At 45.2% G+C, this 14,909-nt stretch overlaps 1 protein-coding gene across 3 annotated transcripts in view; it reads right to left on the bottom strand.

Annotated features, from left to right (window-relative positions):
* The window catches only part of YIPF5 (Yip1 domain family member 5), a 315,397-nt gene that overhangs the window by 159,910 nt on the left and 140,578 nt on the right, over nt 1-14,909 (bottom strand). For all 3 annotated transcript variants that reach the window (XM_044069146.1, XM_044069147.1, XM_044069148.1), the window contains exon 4: nt 22-167. In XM_044069146.1, coding sequence (XP_043925081.1) covers nt 22-167 — 146 coding nt within the window. The remainder of the gene's footprint in view (nt 1-21; nt 168-14,909) is intronic.

Raw genomic sequence — 14,909 nt, 5'->3', positions numbered from 1 at the left:
ATGATCTGCAAGGAAACTTACCAGTAGCAATGTAGCTCCAAAAGCCAAGCAGAAAACCATAGGCCCAGCAAGATCTGTTTCATTCATAATGCTGCCATCTGCTGCTTTAAGTGGATGTAGCACTGTTAAAGTTTTCTGCAAGATGTGATCAAAGTTGATTCCTAGTTCTGCAAGAAAAAACATAAATATTTATGACTTTAGTGCAGACAACACAATTTTATCTGAGTTTTAAGGTCTCTTCTGAAACTTAAAAGCATGAGAAAAAAAACAAATGCACACAATGGTATTACTAACAGCAAAAAAGTAGACAAACAGAATACAAAAATGTGTGTATGTGTATGTATGTATATATATATATATATATATATATATATATATATATCTATATATGCGTGTGTGTGTGTGCACGCATGTATGTATATCTATATATATCTATATATATATATATATATATATATATATATATATATATATATACATACATATATATACATATACACACACACACACACACACATGCACATATATTTATTTGGTTGCAGTTGGTTTACCAGGATAGTCCACTGGGCCAATAACAACCCGTTTTCAATGGAGTCCTGGGGAGAAAAGCTCCAAAACAAAGGTTAAAAAAAAAAGATTACAGCATTTTACAATTTCAATCATTTGTAGGTTAAAGACAAAGCTTTAAAACAGTGGTAACAAAATGATTACAGCAGTTTAGAATTCCAGTCATCTGTGGGTTCAAGACAAAACAAAGATTAAGCAGTTACAATGCAATTTTTAAGTTTCATTTTGTAGTAAAACAAAGCATTGCTGTAGTAAATATATAGTTTCTTGAGTGGAATAGTAGGATTAGAGAATTATAAGATGCCATTACAGTTGGCTTATTATTTGGTGTCTGGTAATATATGATATAGTTGCCTGTAGGAAGTGGAGAATAGGCTATGAGGGGTGAGAGCAGGAGCATTCCCATGAGGATGTTAGATGTGAGTGCAGTGATTTTTTAAAAGCAGGGAGGTTGGTGGTGATACGGATGGAGGGAGGAAGGGAGTTCCACACGCGTGCCAAGGCAAAGGACAGGAGGTTTTGTCCTGGAGAGTGAAGGGGTTTGTACAGCTCTATTAGGTTTTGGTTATTAGATCTTAGGAGTCTTTGTGGCAGGTGCATTTTAAAGGCAGAGCTGAGAGAGGGACAGAGGGAGGGATGAAAAATTAGTTTGTGAGCAAAAGTGAGCTGAGTATAGGAGAGATAGTTGGGAAGCTCTAGCCAGTTAAGTTTGTGGGGAGATGCACAGTGGTGGGTAGATGATCTGTGGCTAGTGGCAAATTTGGCAATTTTATTATAACAAGAGGACAGTTTTGTTTTGAGAGATGATTGTAGGTTTGTTAGAAGAGGGGCACCATAAAGGAGGGAAGGGATGAGAAATGTAGTAGCGAGAGTGAGCTTAGTAGATGTAGTGAGGAATCGATTGTGTTGGTAGAGCATGCCAAGTTTTTGGTGTTTTTTTTTATGTTTAGTTGTAGGGTGGCTATTGAATTTAAGCTGGTCAGCAATCTGGACTCCTAGTAGTTTGGTTTCAGATACCAGTTCAAGAGGTGTGTTATTCTGGCTAGTGATGGAGAATAGTTTTCTATCAATGGTGTTGGTTTTTGAGGGGGTAAATACCATAAGTTTGGTTTTTGATGCATTGAGTGCTAGATGATTGTCCTTCATCCACTGTTCTGTGGTAGAGAAGGCGTCTTGAGTCAGTTTTAAGAGAGCGGTGATGGAAGTGGCTGCACAGATAATTGTAGAATCATCTGCATATTGAATAAGTTTAGCATGAGGAATTGAGTGGAAGAAATCATTTATGAATATATTGAAGAGGAGAGGACCCAAAATGGAACCTTGGGGGACACCAGTGGGTGTGTTAAGGAAAGAGGAGATGGCTTTTTTCCACTTGACAGCTTGTTGCCTATTGGAGAGATAGCTGGTGAACCAATTGACAGAGGAAGGGGATAGGTTTAAGTTGGATAGTTTAGTTAGGAGAAGGTTGTGAGAGATAGTATCAAAGGCCTTAGAGAGGTCAAGAAAGAGGGTAGATACAGTAGAGCCAGAATCTCTGGCTTTACTTACAGTTTCCAGGAAGGAAAGGAGGGCAGTCATGGTGATGTGACTGGGTCTGAATCCGTGTTGTGTGGAAGTTAGTAAGTTATTATCTAAGAGATAGGGAAGGAGTTGAAGATGGATACATTTCTCTAGGAGTTTTGATATAGGAGAGAGGATGGTGATGGGACGAAAGTTAGTAATATTATTATTGCCTCCTTTGTGCAAGGGAATGATGAAAGCCCTTTTCCAGAGTTTGGATACAAGACCTTCTTGGATAGAGCGATTGGTGCTGATGGGGAAGGCAATGGCTTCGGCAGCTATGCTGAGGAAGGATGAGGGAATGTTATCGGGGGCATTGGTGCATGGTTTTAGCTTTTGCAGGAGGTTTCTTATGGTAAAAGTAGGAATGGGTTTTAAGGAGAATGGTGGGAGTTGAGAGACTGGAGATGAAGGGGGTGACAAGAGGGGGATGCAGAAGTAGGGGGTGAGGTGTTATTAGAGAAGGATGAGGTTAGTTTGGAAATAGAGTCTATGAAAAAAGAGTTGAACTGGGTAGCCAGATCTATATCTAGTGCATTTGGGTCTGGGCTTGGGTTTTCTGCTGAGCCAGGTTTTAGGAGGGTAGTGATGCCTTTCCAGAATTTTTGAGGATTGGTTTTGTGGTTGTTTTGGAGTAAGGAGAAGTAATTCTGTCGATCTGCTGTGATAAGCATTTTAACGGTATTGCGAAGCGTTTTGAATTCATTAAGGGTGGTGGGAGTTTTGTTTCTTTGGTAATGTGCTCAGGTTTTGTCCCTAAGTCGCATGGCAGTTAGTGTGTTTTTTGCTAGCAAGGGGGCGGTGTTGTTTCTTATTCTTTTGGTTTTTATGGGGGCAAAACTATCCAGCAGTTTTAGGAAAGTTGTACTGAAGTGTGCAACAGGATTATCCAGGAGTAGAGTTTTTAGGGGGTTCCAATTTATTAATTTTTGGGAGTCTGAGAAGGTTACTGGGTTGACGTTTTTTAGGTAGCGAGTAACAATGTAATTATGGGTTACTTGCAATGGAGATGGAAGACGTCTGGTGAAAATGAGAAGGTGGTCACTGAGGGAATCAGGAAGAGTTCCACTATCAGTGTAGTAGTGGGGGTGAGAGACTAAGATCCAGTCTAGGGTACTGCCACTGGAGAAGTCTTTAGAGGGCCTGGCAGTGAGGTTGATGAGCGGAGAGTACTTATATAGGTTGATGTGTAGGGGAATGAATGGAAGTCCAATTAATATTTGCGTCTTCCATGATAATAGTTTCATTAGTGATATTGGTAGAAAGCCAGGATAGGATATCCTCAAGTACTGAGATATTGTCTCCACGGGGATGTAAAGTGAGGCTACGCAAATGTGTTTGTGTTTATTTAATTGAAATAGAGCTAGTACTAATTCTGCATTGGAGAAGTGAGGAATGGGTTTGCTATAGGGAGTAATGGATAGGGTGGATGAGTAGAGTAGAGCTACCCCACCACCCTTTTTGTGGGCCCTGTATTTTCTGATGAGTATTTTGGTGGTACTATTTCAGCATCTTTTATATGAGGTTTTAATCAGGTTTCAGAAATAGCTAAGATGTCACGTTTGTTGTGGAAAAGCCAGGCATGGAGGTTGGGGATTTTGTTAGCTATGCTTTGGGCATTTAGGGAAGCTAATAGGATGGATTTAGATGTAGGGGAAGTGGTGTTTGGGCCTGGGTTAGGGTGTATATCTCCAGACAGAAGTATGGTTGTTAGGTGACGGATTATGCTGATGAGGTGTTTGGATTGCCTTGATTGTATGTTGTATATTGTCAGGTTTGTGTGGATATTGGAGGTTAGAGAGGGGCTAAATAGTTTGTAAGTAGAGCTTAGTTTGTAGTGAAAAAATAGATGGATGTAAATGGGATACAGTCCAGGGGAGATTGAGACGAATGAGTGTAAGTGAGTTGAAGGGAGTGAGCTGGTTGTGTGAAGTAATGGTGTGTGATTTGTGGAGTTGGGCTGGGTAAGGTACTGGATACAGGTAAGGTTCAGAAGTAGTATTAGTTGGATTGAGAATGATGTAAGTTTTGTAAGCATGTTGAGGCCTTGATAAAGTAGAATATGTAGTGTAGGGAGAAGGATTAGAACTAGATATTGTGTTGTTAAATATAAAGGGAGGTGTGAGGAGATGGATTATAGGGGGAGGGGGTAGGAAGAAGATGGTGTTGAAAGGGGAGGGGTGTAATAGGTAGAGAGCAAGTAGGAGTGGTTAGGGAAAGGGGAGGGGTGTAATAGGTAGAGAGGAAGGAGTGGCGGCTAGGTGAGTATAAGTGTAGATGCACTGGGGGTGGGTGGAATTTGGGGGGAGCGGAGTGAGCCCGCAGGGCGAACGGAGTGGGAAGAGACAAGAGAGGGAAGAAGCAGCCAAAAGAACAATCAGTGAAATGCAGAGTATGCAAGGTTAGTAAAGTTGTGAGTGGGTATAGAGTTTAGGAAAAGTGGTGGGGGGTAGTAGGGGGATAGGAGGGTACTAAAACTAGAAGTAAGAAAAAAGTGGACAATAATTAACAGCCACTTCTAAGACCTGGAGTTGTGAAGTGGTTAGGATATGAATTCATAGGATAGGTGTGAGGAAGGTAGGACTAGGTAAAAGTATCACCTAGTGGACAAAAACTATATAATAGCAGGTGAGTTTGAGAGGGAGAAGACTGGTCGGGGATAGGGGTGAGAGAGGCCTGCAGTTAAAAGGAGGGTTGTAGTACTACAGGGGAAAGGTTTGCTAGCTATAGGGTAGTAAGGAATTGGACTGTCCTGGCTGGGGAACGAGCTTACAGCCACCTAGAATTAAATGCTTATAAATATAAACATTACTGCCCGGTGTAGTAAAAGAACATACTTTCTCGCTTTCTTTTAAAAACAGAGTTGAGGGATCAGAGGCAATATGAGGAAACTTTTAGTTATGTACTTACCATAACTTTAGATGTTTGCGATCCATCTCGCCTACATTCTGTACTGATGGGCTCGGAGCCGATCCTCGGCTCCGACTCGGCACGCTATGCTATAGAGCGAAGCCTCTTATTGGCTGAGCTATTCTATATCCCAGGATGCACCACCACTACTTCCCCAGATCTTGTTTGTCCGCACTCATGCGCGCACACAACTGTTTATATAACATTGCCAGATGTTTCAAGATGAAACGATAGTACTCGGACCGTCCGGTCTCTTCTGATCTCCAAGGCAGGGGGAAGGAGGGTGGGTTATTAGGAATGTAGGCGAGATGGATCCCAAACATCTAAAGTTATGGTAAGTACATAACTAAAAGATGTTATGTGATCCTATCTCGCCTACATTCTGTACTGATGGGACAGCGTCCCTAGCACCTAATTCCTGGGTGGCTCACTAGAAAACACTCCCGAGAACTGTGGAACCAAATGAAGCTCGCCCCCCGAGATGCCACATCCAATTTGTAGTGGGAAATGAAGGTGTGCGGGGAAGACCATGTAGCCGCAGCACAAATGTCACTAATGGCAAGCTTAGAATGGAATGCTATTGAAGTAGCCATAGCTCTTGTAGATTGAGCTTTGACAGAGGTTGTAAGCTCTTTATTAGAAGAGGAATAAGCCTGACTAATACAGTCCTTGATCCATTTGGCAATAGTGACCCTTGTGACGGCTTTGCCCAATTTATTATCCGAAAAGGACACAAACAATTGATCTGTTTTCCGTGTTTGTTGGGTCCTGTCTAAATAAAAGCGCAATTGCCTGTGAACATCCAATGTGTGGAAGATGTATTCCGCTTTGTTTGAGTACTTTGGGAAGAAAACTGGAAGTTCTAATGAGTGTTGCAGGCAAAAACTGGAACAAACTTTAGGGACAAAAGATGGGTTAGGCCTGAGGGATACTCTAACTTTGTGAAAAACCAGGTACGGTGGTTTGTGAAAAACCAGGTACGGTGGTTTGACAGATAGAGCTTGAAGCTCTGAAACCCTTCTGGCAGAAGTAATCGCGACCAGAAAGGCAGTTTTCCAAGAAAGAAATTTCAAATCACAGGTTGCTGCCGGTTCGAAGGGGGAAGAGGTTAAGGCACGTAATACCACATCGAGATCCCACAGAGGAGCAGGATGAGAAATCGGAGGTCATAAAAGCACAGCACCTTTCACGAAGGTTTTACACAATCTGTTGCTCATTAAAGGTGGGTTTATAGATTCATGAAAATTGGAAATAGCTGCCAATTGGACCTTGATGGTAGAGACTGAAGAACCTTGATTGAATAGGGAAGTTAGAAACTTCAGGACTTCTGACAGTGATGGGATCTAGACCCCGGAGTTGAGCCCAAATAGCAAATCTCTTCCATTTGCTAGTATATAATTTCTTAGTGGCAGACTTGTGGGCCGAGGATAAGATACGAATGACTTCCGGGTCTAAAGTATGATTCCTGACTATAGTTGGAAGAGGAGTCGTCAAGCTGTTAACTTCAAAGTGTGAAGGGACTGATGGAGTTGTCCCGACTGATGAATTAATAGGTCCGGGATCCGATCCAGGAACCATGGAGCGTCCCGTGCATATTTCCGAAGATAGGGGAACCATATCTGACGAGGCCAGTAAGGGGCAACTAAAATCATTTTGCTCCCCAAGTGAGACGCCTTTTGGATCACTCTGGGAAGGAGGGGAACTGGAGGGAAGGCGTATAGCAAGCCGGTGGGCCAAGGATGGGCTAATGCATCCATAGGACTCTGCCCCAGAGCTGGAGTGAGAGAGAAGAACTTTCTGCACTTCGCGTTCAGCGGGGTTGCGAAAAGGTCGCAATAAGGAGTTCCCCATCTGCTGAAGATCTGAGTTGCCACTGCGTCGTTCAGAGACCACTCGTGAGGAGAGAGAATAGTTCTGCTTAGTCTGTCGGCTATCACGTTGGATTTCCCAGGGATATGAGTCGCTACCAGAAAACGTCTGGTCGCCACTGCCCATTCCCAAACTCTCATGGCCTCTCTGCAAAGGGGGTAGGATCTGGTCCCTCCCTGCTTGTTCAGATACCAGACTACTGACATGTTGTTGGAGTGAATGGCAATTACGCCCTGAGGGAGGTAATCGTGGAGGGCTTGTAGAGACAGAAACACCGCCCTCATTTCTAGAATGTTGATATGAAGGAGACTCTCGTGGGAATGCCAATTGCCTTGGACTGACCTGCCCAGGTAATACCCCCCCCCACCCCGTCTGGGAGGCGTCCGTCGTCAATGTGGCCATAGGAGGAGGTGGAACAAAGGGTCGTCCCTGATCCAGATTGGAGGACACCAGCCACCAGCGAAGGTCCCGTTTGCAGGTTTCCGTGATCCGTATGAGGTGACTGAGAGGGAGATCCTGAAAGGACCACTGTGTCGATAGGAGCCACTGGAGAATTCTCATATGCAATCTTGCTAAGGGGACTAGGAGAACAGTGGCCGACATAGAGCCTAATAGCTGGAGGACCATCCTGGCTGGGGCTTTGGATCTGAGAAGCAAGGCTCGGACTTGAGCCTGTATAGTCTGTATCCTTTCTGTAGGAAGATAGACCCGCATTTGGTTTGAGTCTATTTCTACTCCGATGAACCTTATGCGCTGAGATGGCAGCAACACAGACTTTGGCCAATTGAAGGTGATTCCAAGGGAAGTGCCTAGTGATATGGTGGCTTGTAGGTTCTGCAATAGTAGACGCCTGGAGGTGGCAGTTAGGAGCCAGTCGTCCAGATACGGAAACACCTGGAATCCTAGACTCCTCAGGTGAGCAGTCACGACCACCAAACATTTGGTGAACACCCTGAGGGCTGTGGTGAGACCAAAGGGCAGGGCACAGAACTGAAAATGACTGTCTCCCAGGCTGAAACGCAAATGATCTATCAGGATGTGATAATAGGCGTCCTTGAGATCTATGGAGCACATCCAAACACCTTTCTCCAGCAGTGGGAGAATGGATTGTAAGGTGACCATTCAGAACTTGGACTTTTTGACTGATCGAATAAGGATGCTGAGATCCAAAATGGGCCTCAAGTCCTCGGTCTTTTTTGGCACCAAAAAGAATCTTGAGTAAGTCCCTAATCCGATCTGGTCTGCGGGGACCGGTTGGATGACTCCTTTATGAAGCAGCTTTGAGATTTCTAAGGCTGCGATTTCCCGTTGACTGGGTGGCGGGTCCGGGATTTTCTTGGACGGCGGTGGAGGGTGTGAAAAGGGGATGGTGTAACCTCCGGCGATGATTCGAAGCACCCATCGGTCCTGAGTGATACCTTCCCAGGCTTTTAGGTGCCTCGAAAAATGACCCCCGACTGGCTCCGGAGCTGCACAGTCGGGCAATCCTTCAGGGATTGTGGAAGGCTGAAGAGCCACGAAAGGACTTGCGGTCTCCAGTGTTGCGGGGGCCTCTGCCGCCTCTGGGACGGCATCTTCCAGAAAAATTTCCCCTTCCTCTGCCTCTAGAAGGGGGATCGTCCTGCTGCGAGGGATAAGACTTCTGGGATTTACGGAACCACATTTTCCCTCCTCTTTTAGCCTTGGGGTAAGGCCGAAAGGGAGTGGAAAATCGTGCCCCTACGGCAGTCAGAGTCTTACCTTCTTGCTCACAGCGGGTCAATGTGTCCTTTACCTTGGGTCCAAACAAAGAGGACCCATCAAAGGGAGCGTCGGCAAAGGAAGACTTAAAGGCTTCTGCAAAATGACACAGGTGGAGCCAGGCTTGCCTCCGTAGAGTAACACCCGTACCCGCCGCTCTACTCGCCCCCTCGGCTGCATATGAAATGAGCCTCATGGACGAGTTTGATATCGATGACAGAGTAGCCAACTGAGAGCCGACCGTCTGGGCCAGCTGCTCAGGTAGGTTACCCAAGAGGGTATCTGAAAGCTCCTTGATCAGATCCCTCTGAAGTTTAGTGAAGTGCGTCAAATAGTTCAGGGACCTTAAGGTAAAGGCCGCTGAACTGAGGGTGCGCTTCCCGTACCGGTCCATGCTCCTAGACTCCTTATTAGGAGGATGGACGGACGTCGAAGCCTCTGCTACATCTTGCTGGGTAGCAGATGCCACCACCAGGGCATCTACAGCCACACCTTTGGTCAGAAACTCCTTCTCTGGGGGTGCTGATAAGAATTTATTTGGGCGAGCCGGCACCGGTTCCACAGAGTCTGGATGCTCCCACGCCCTTCGACAGATCAAATCTAGGAGCTCGAAGGGTGGAGACACCCAGGAGGCGGAGGGCTGAGCCCCGAAGGCCTTGAGGAACACCGACTCGTCAGCGGAAGGGGGTTTTTGGAATGCCAGCCGCCTCGTTGTTTGAGGGCCTCCAAGATGTCTGCAAAGGAGACATCCTCAGAGGACGACTTAGGGGACCCCTCCGCATCATCAAGATCGGTGTCCGACGTGAGAGACTCATCGGGGGAGTCGACGTGCTTCCTCTTGCACAGTCTTTTCCTTGGGGTTTCCTCCGAAGAAGCTTCAGAGGGACCTCCAGGAGGGGGTGAAACCCCACTGGGGGTGACCTCAGGCCCCGGGGCTCCGCTGTCTAGCGACAGGGGGACTACAAAAGACCCAGTCTCCGTGTGTAGGGAAGGTACCGGTGAGACCGTGGAGGTAGCCAAAGAAGATTTGGCCAAGGCACTCCTCATGGCCCTGAAGGCTGGACCGCCAGAGTCCTGGGAAGGTCCAACCCCCGGGGCCACAACAGTAGACGGCACCCCTGCAGCCGACGCACCGAGAGGAAGGCTCGGAACCGAAAACATCGGTCCCGAAGCGTCACCCCCGGGGCCGACCGAGGAGGTCCGTGTACCGAACTCAGACCCGAAAGCCAGAGTTGGAGTAAGGGTCGGAGCCGACCCGAAAACCTCCAACGGCTCCACCAGCACCGGCTCCAACGGTGCCGAGGCTGTTGGAGGAGGAACCAGAACTACAGAGTGGGCCATCGGCTCCGAAGCCGAATGGGCTGGAGCCGAAACTAATTTCTGGAACACAGGAGACTGAAAAAGTCTTTGGAGCACCCTGTCGATGTCCGAATCCGACATCTTGGAAGATCGGGAGGAGACCGATCGGGTCCGAGCTGACTTCTCCATTGGCTCCGAAGGACTGGGGGACTGGCTCCGAATGGACTCGACCAATATCGGTGCCGAGGGAGATTCCATAGCAAATTCCCTCTGTGCCGAAGAGGGCTTCGGCGCCAAAGGGGAAGTGTCTGAGCCGGCAACCCTCATCGGCTCCAAAATCAGTGGAGCCGATGAAGGTGACCCGCCTCTCGAAGCCCCAGCCATCGGCTCCGAAACCAGAGGAGTTGAGGCTGGAGGCATCAAGGCAGACCGTTCCGCCCTCGGCTCCGAAGTCCGTGGAGCCGATGGAGAAGCCTGCCTAGATTTCTCAGTGGTCGGTTCCGACGGGCTGGTCGGAGCTGACTATTTCTTTTTCTTAGCTGGAGAGGAAGAGGAAGATGAGGCCTCTTCGAAGGAGGGTTTGATAAGCCCTTTTAAGATCAATTTATTCTTCCTCTCTTGGAGGACCCTAGAGGAAAAGGCGTGACACACGCTGCAGGACTCCTGAAGGTGTTTGGCACCTAAACAGTACACGCATAAGGAGTGATCGTCCGTGATGGACATTTTATAGTTGCATCTCGTGCACTTCTTGAATTCTGAGGGTCTATGCTCCTTAGACATAATGTCTATAGACTACTCACTATAACAGAGAAAAACACAATGTATGTAACTCAGCACAAAGATTTTCACAACAATAAAAACTCTTTTTTTTTTTAAACAATAGGCGGCAGCCCAAGAAACTTAAACAAATACAAATTCACCAAAAAGAGGGCCAAGAACCCTCTAACTCAAACAGGTACTTGACCTCTCCGAAATAATAAGAAGACTCACTAAAGAACTAGGGGCAGGCCCCTCTAACTTAAGCGGAAACCTTTCCCTTTCCAGTCACACAAATTTACCACAAAAAATTTACAAAAAAAACCACACTTATACACAACAATAGCTGTTAAAACAGCTTTTGGGTAAAGATTAAAGAATTTCCTGACAGAAAAACTTTCAGAAAAAAAGCACTTAGCTCAGCCAAGTTCGAGACCACGTCTTAGCTTGTATGTGGCAAACGAGATCTGGGGAAGTAGTGGTGGTGCATCCTGGGATATAGAATAGCTCAGCCAATAAGAGGCTTCGCTCTATAGCATAGTGTGCCGAGTCGGAGCCGAGGATCGGCTCCGAGCCCATCAGTACAGAATGTAGGCGAGATAGGATCACATAACATCAGCAGGTTTTAATGGTTCCTTAGTCGCCAGGCCAGAAGGATTCTACATCCAGGGACAGGATATGGAGGCTGGAGAGCTGGGTACTTTAGGATGGGAAGAGAAATTACGGTAGCCAAAGACGCTGGGGCCAGGATCGCACAGCAGTTCGGGGATATAAAGATCTATATAGATCTTTAAAGATACATATATGTATGTGTGTGTGTGTGTTATATATATATATATATATATATATATATATGTATATATATATATATATATATATATATATATATATATATATATATATATACATATACATACACATACATACACACATATGTAAAAGGAATACAAGGGGTGATATGTATAGATGTTTGCCCAAGCTGAGCAATGTGTTTCTGTACCACTGTTTGACTATACTGCGATTCAAAGATGTGCCTACAGATCCCATTAAGCCCTTCTGGTGAATGTCTAACAATCATCTACCACACAGTACTACTGTGGATAAGTGTTTCATTCAACAGAATGCAGCAGTGTAGCACTGAGCTATAACACTACACAGTCTGTTCTGTTTTGGAAACAGTGTTCACCATGGAAGGGATGGGTGCAACGTGAAGAATATTCACATACATCCTTTGCAAGATGTAGCACAAAGTAAGTTCTAACTATTCTACCTATCAATCTCAGGATAATAAAAGCTACAAAACATATAATCTTGTATTTAAGGTTTCTCTTGTATTACTGAATTGTATAAAACCCTGCAGTCTTGTAATTGAATTTACTCTTCGATTTTTTTGTAATGTGATCATAAAATGTTATTATATCATGTGTGGAGCTTTTCTCCCCGGGCCTCTACTAAAAATGGATCGGTGTGCCCAGTCAGACCTTTGTGGTAAACTAAAGTCAATAAATAATAAACAACTGTCACGCTATTCAACTTCTATAGTAAAGACATCCATGATAGGCAGAGGCCTAATTTACACAGATCACACCCGGAGACAACTGCAGTTTCAGAAATCAGTTACGAGTCACAGCACAGCTGACCAGTGAAAATTTGTGAATCACCCCCCCCCCCTCCAACATTACACAAGACTGTACACTATGGCCTTGAATACTATGCAAGGTTTTGTGATTAGAGTACAAGGTGAACTAATAAAGATTCAGAGACAAAATCTCTGCTCTAAACTACTTTTATGACTGTGGCATTTGACAAACTGCGACTGGATGTCAGATCAACGGCATATACATGCCAGACAAGTTAGTCTGGCAGTTTACTGTCAAAGGTTAAAGCTATAGGGAGATAAATGCCACCCTATACTCCAGGGTATGACACTCACAGCCACCACTACTGGGCAAGTCTGACCAAATCACATTTCCATAGTAACCCAAGAAATTTCTGGTTAGGGGAGAAGCTCATGCCAAGATGCGTTTACCACTTACATTAACTTGATAAACTCTCTAACAACAAAACATTGCCCTTTGTGAAATAACTAACACAGAAAAATGTATAACGAAAAGTAAAAAAAAAAAAAAAAAAAAAACACAGGAAATTTAAGCTAGAATCAAGCAATTAAAAATGTAGAAGCTGGAATTAAGCACTCAAAAAACATAATATAGAATGACTAATACCTAAAAGTAACGTAAGAGAGAACTAGAAAAAAAATATGGAATCAATATCTGTCTGAAGTTTAATGTAATGCCTATATGCTACCATGGACAAGTTTACTGCCATCCAACAAACAATCCCAGTGCATTACATTCGTATGTTCATAGGTAGGTAATAGGCTATTAGCCCTAGGGCCTATATAAGCCTAGCCAAAAAGGTATCCCCCTGGCTTTCGCCACCCAAGAACATTATTTTATTGTGCCCCTGTCGAGTAGAGCCACAAAAGTAATCCCTGGGGTGACTTTCCTATTTCCCATCCAATCATCAAGACTTTTCTTGAAGAGTGCTAATGAGGAGCTCTGTTTGACATAGATAGGCGGTCTGTTCCAGAGTATGGGAAGTCTCTGGGACAGGAATCTATCCCTCCAGCATGTTCTGTTTATTGTGGTGACAAGGTTTGGTTCCCTAGAGTGTGTAGCTCGGATGGACTGGGATTTCTTTAAGTGGAGCATGTCCAACAGTTCTGGGTTTGACATAGCTTTGTATGCTAGGCAGAGATCGCCTCCGAGTAGGCGATATGCGATGGAGTAAAGCTGGAGTTTTTTGAGATGGTCTGCGTACGGCATCTGTTTGAGGCCAGTAATCCTCTGTGAGGTATTTCTGTGGCCTTTCCAGTTGTTGTAGATGTCTTGTGAGGTACATACCAAAAGGGGCGTTGTACTCTATAATGGGTCTAATGAGTGATGAGTAGAGGGGAACAATGACCTATTTTTCTGGATGAGAAACCTTTTGTGATGAGGTGAGCCAAGTAGAAGGATTTCCTGACCACTGTGGCAATGTGATTATCAAAGGAGAGACTACTGTCCACCTGTGTCCCAAGGTCCCTTATCACACTTTCGGCATTAAGTAGACTACAATTTATGTGGTAGTTCATGGGTACAGAATTTTTACCAAAGGGGATGACAATACACTTTTTGGCACTGAACCTCAGGCCATGGCTTTAACACCAGGCATCTGTCTCAGTGAGGCCCTTTTGTAGTATGTCCACATTGTTAGGAGTTTCGATTATGGCGCCTAGTTTGCAGTCATCTGCAAACTTGGTTAGCCAAAGACCTTCTGTGTTAGCCTGTACTTCAGAGAAGTAGATACCAAACAGGAGAGGATCCAGGACTGAACCCTACGGTATTCTACTTGTCACTGGTCTGAAGTCAGATTTGGAGTCTGCTACTTTCACAGTGTGGGTTCTGTCCATGAGCCAGTTGGCAACCCATCTTGTGACATAGGGATTTATACCTAGTTTAGTGAGCTTATCTACAATTTCAGAGTGGGGGGATGGTGTTGAAAGCCTTGGCGAGATCTAGATAAGCTGTGTGAACCACCTTACCCACATCTATGGCTTTGGTGACTGATTCAAAGAAGTCAATCAGATTTAGGAGACATGATCTGCCTTTTACAAACACGAACTGGGTAGGGTCCAGAGTTTGGAGATTACCAATGTCTGTTTATGAGTTCCATGATGATATGTTCCATGGCCTTGCAGACCAGGCTCATCAGGCTAATGGAGCGGTAGTTCCCGGGGGTCCATCGTGGCTCCCCCTTTGTGGAGTGGGATAACCGTTGCGGTGCGCCATTCAGTGGGCACAAAGCCTGAGGTGAGGCTATGATTGAACATGGTACTTAGGTAGGGTGCCAGTTCATTCTGTAGTTCATGTAGAAAGCAGCCTGGGATAGTCAGGTCCCATGGATGCTGTGTTCTTGGCTTTGGAGTGTGTGTTTTTACCTCTGCAGCTGTGATTACAGGAACTTTGCATTCTTCCGGTATACAGATGGGCCCTCTAGGGGGTGAGAGGGGGGGGGGGGTAAAGTTAGCACTGAACCTATCTGCCAGGACGTTGGCAATATCAGTTGGTTCTGTATATTTAGTGCCATTGTGCTGTAACTCAGACCAGATCTGAGTGTTGCCATTGAGATTCTTGACATAGCTATAGAATGCTTTGTGGTTGTCT

The sequence above is a fragment of the Protopterus annectens genome, chromosome 4.part0 (genome assembly GCF_019279795.1).
Source record: "Protopterus annectens isolate FY-2018-M chromosome 4.part0, PAN1.0, whole genome shotgun sequence".
NCBI lineage: Eukaryota > Metazoa > Chordata > Ceratodontiformes > Protopteridae > Protopterus > Protopterus annectens.
Note: the sequence above shows the minus strand (reverse complement) of the source record. Positions and strands in the feature narration are given on the sequence as shown.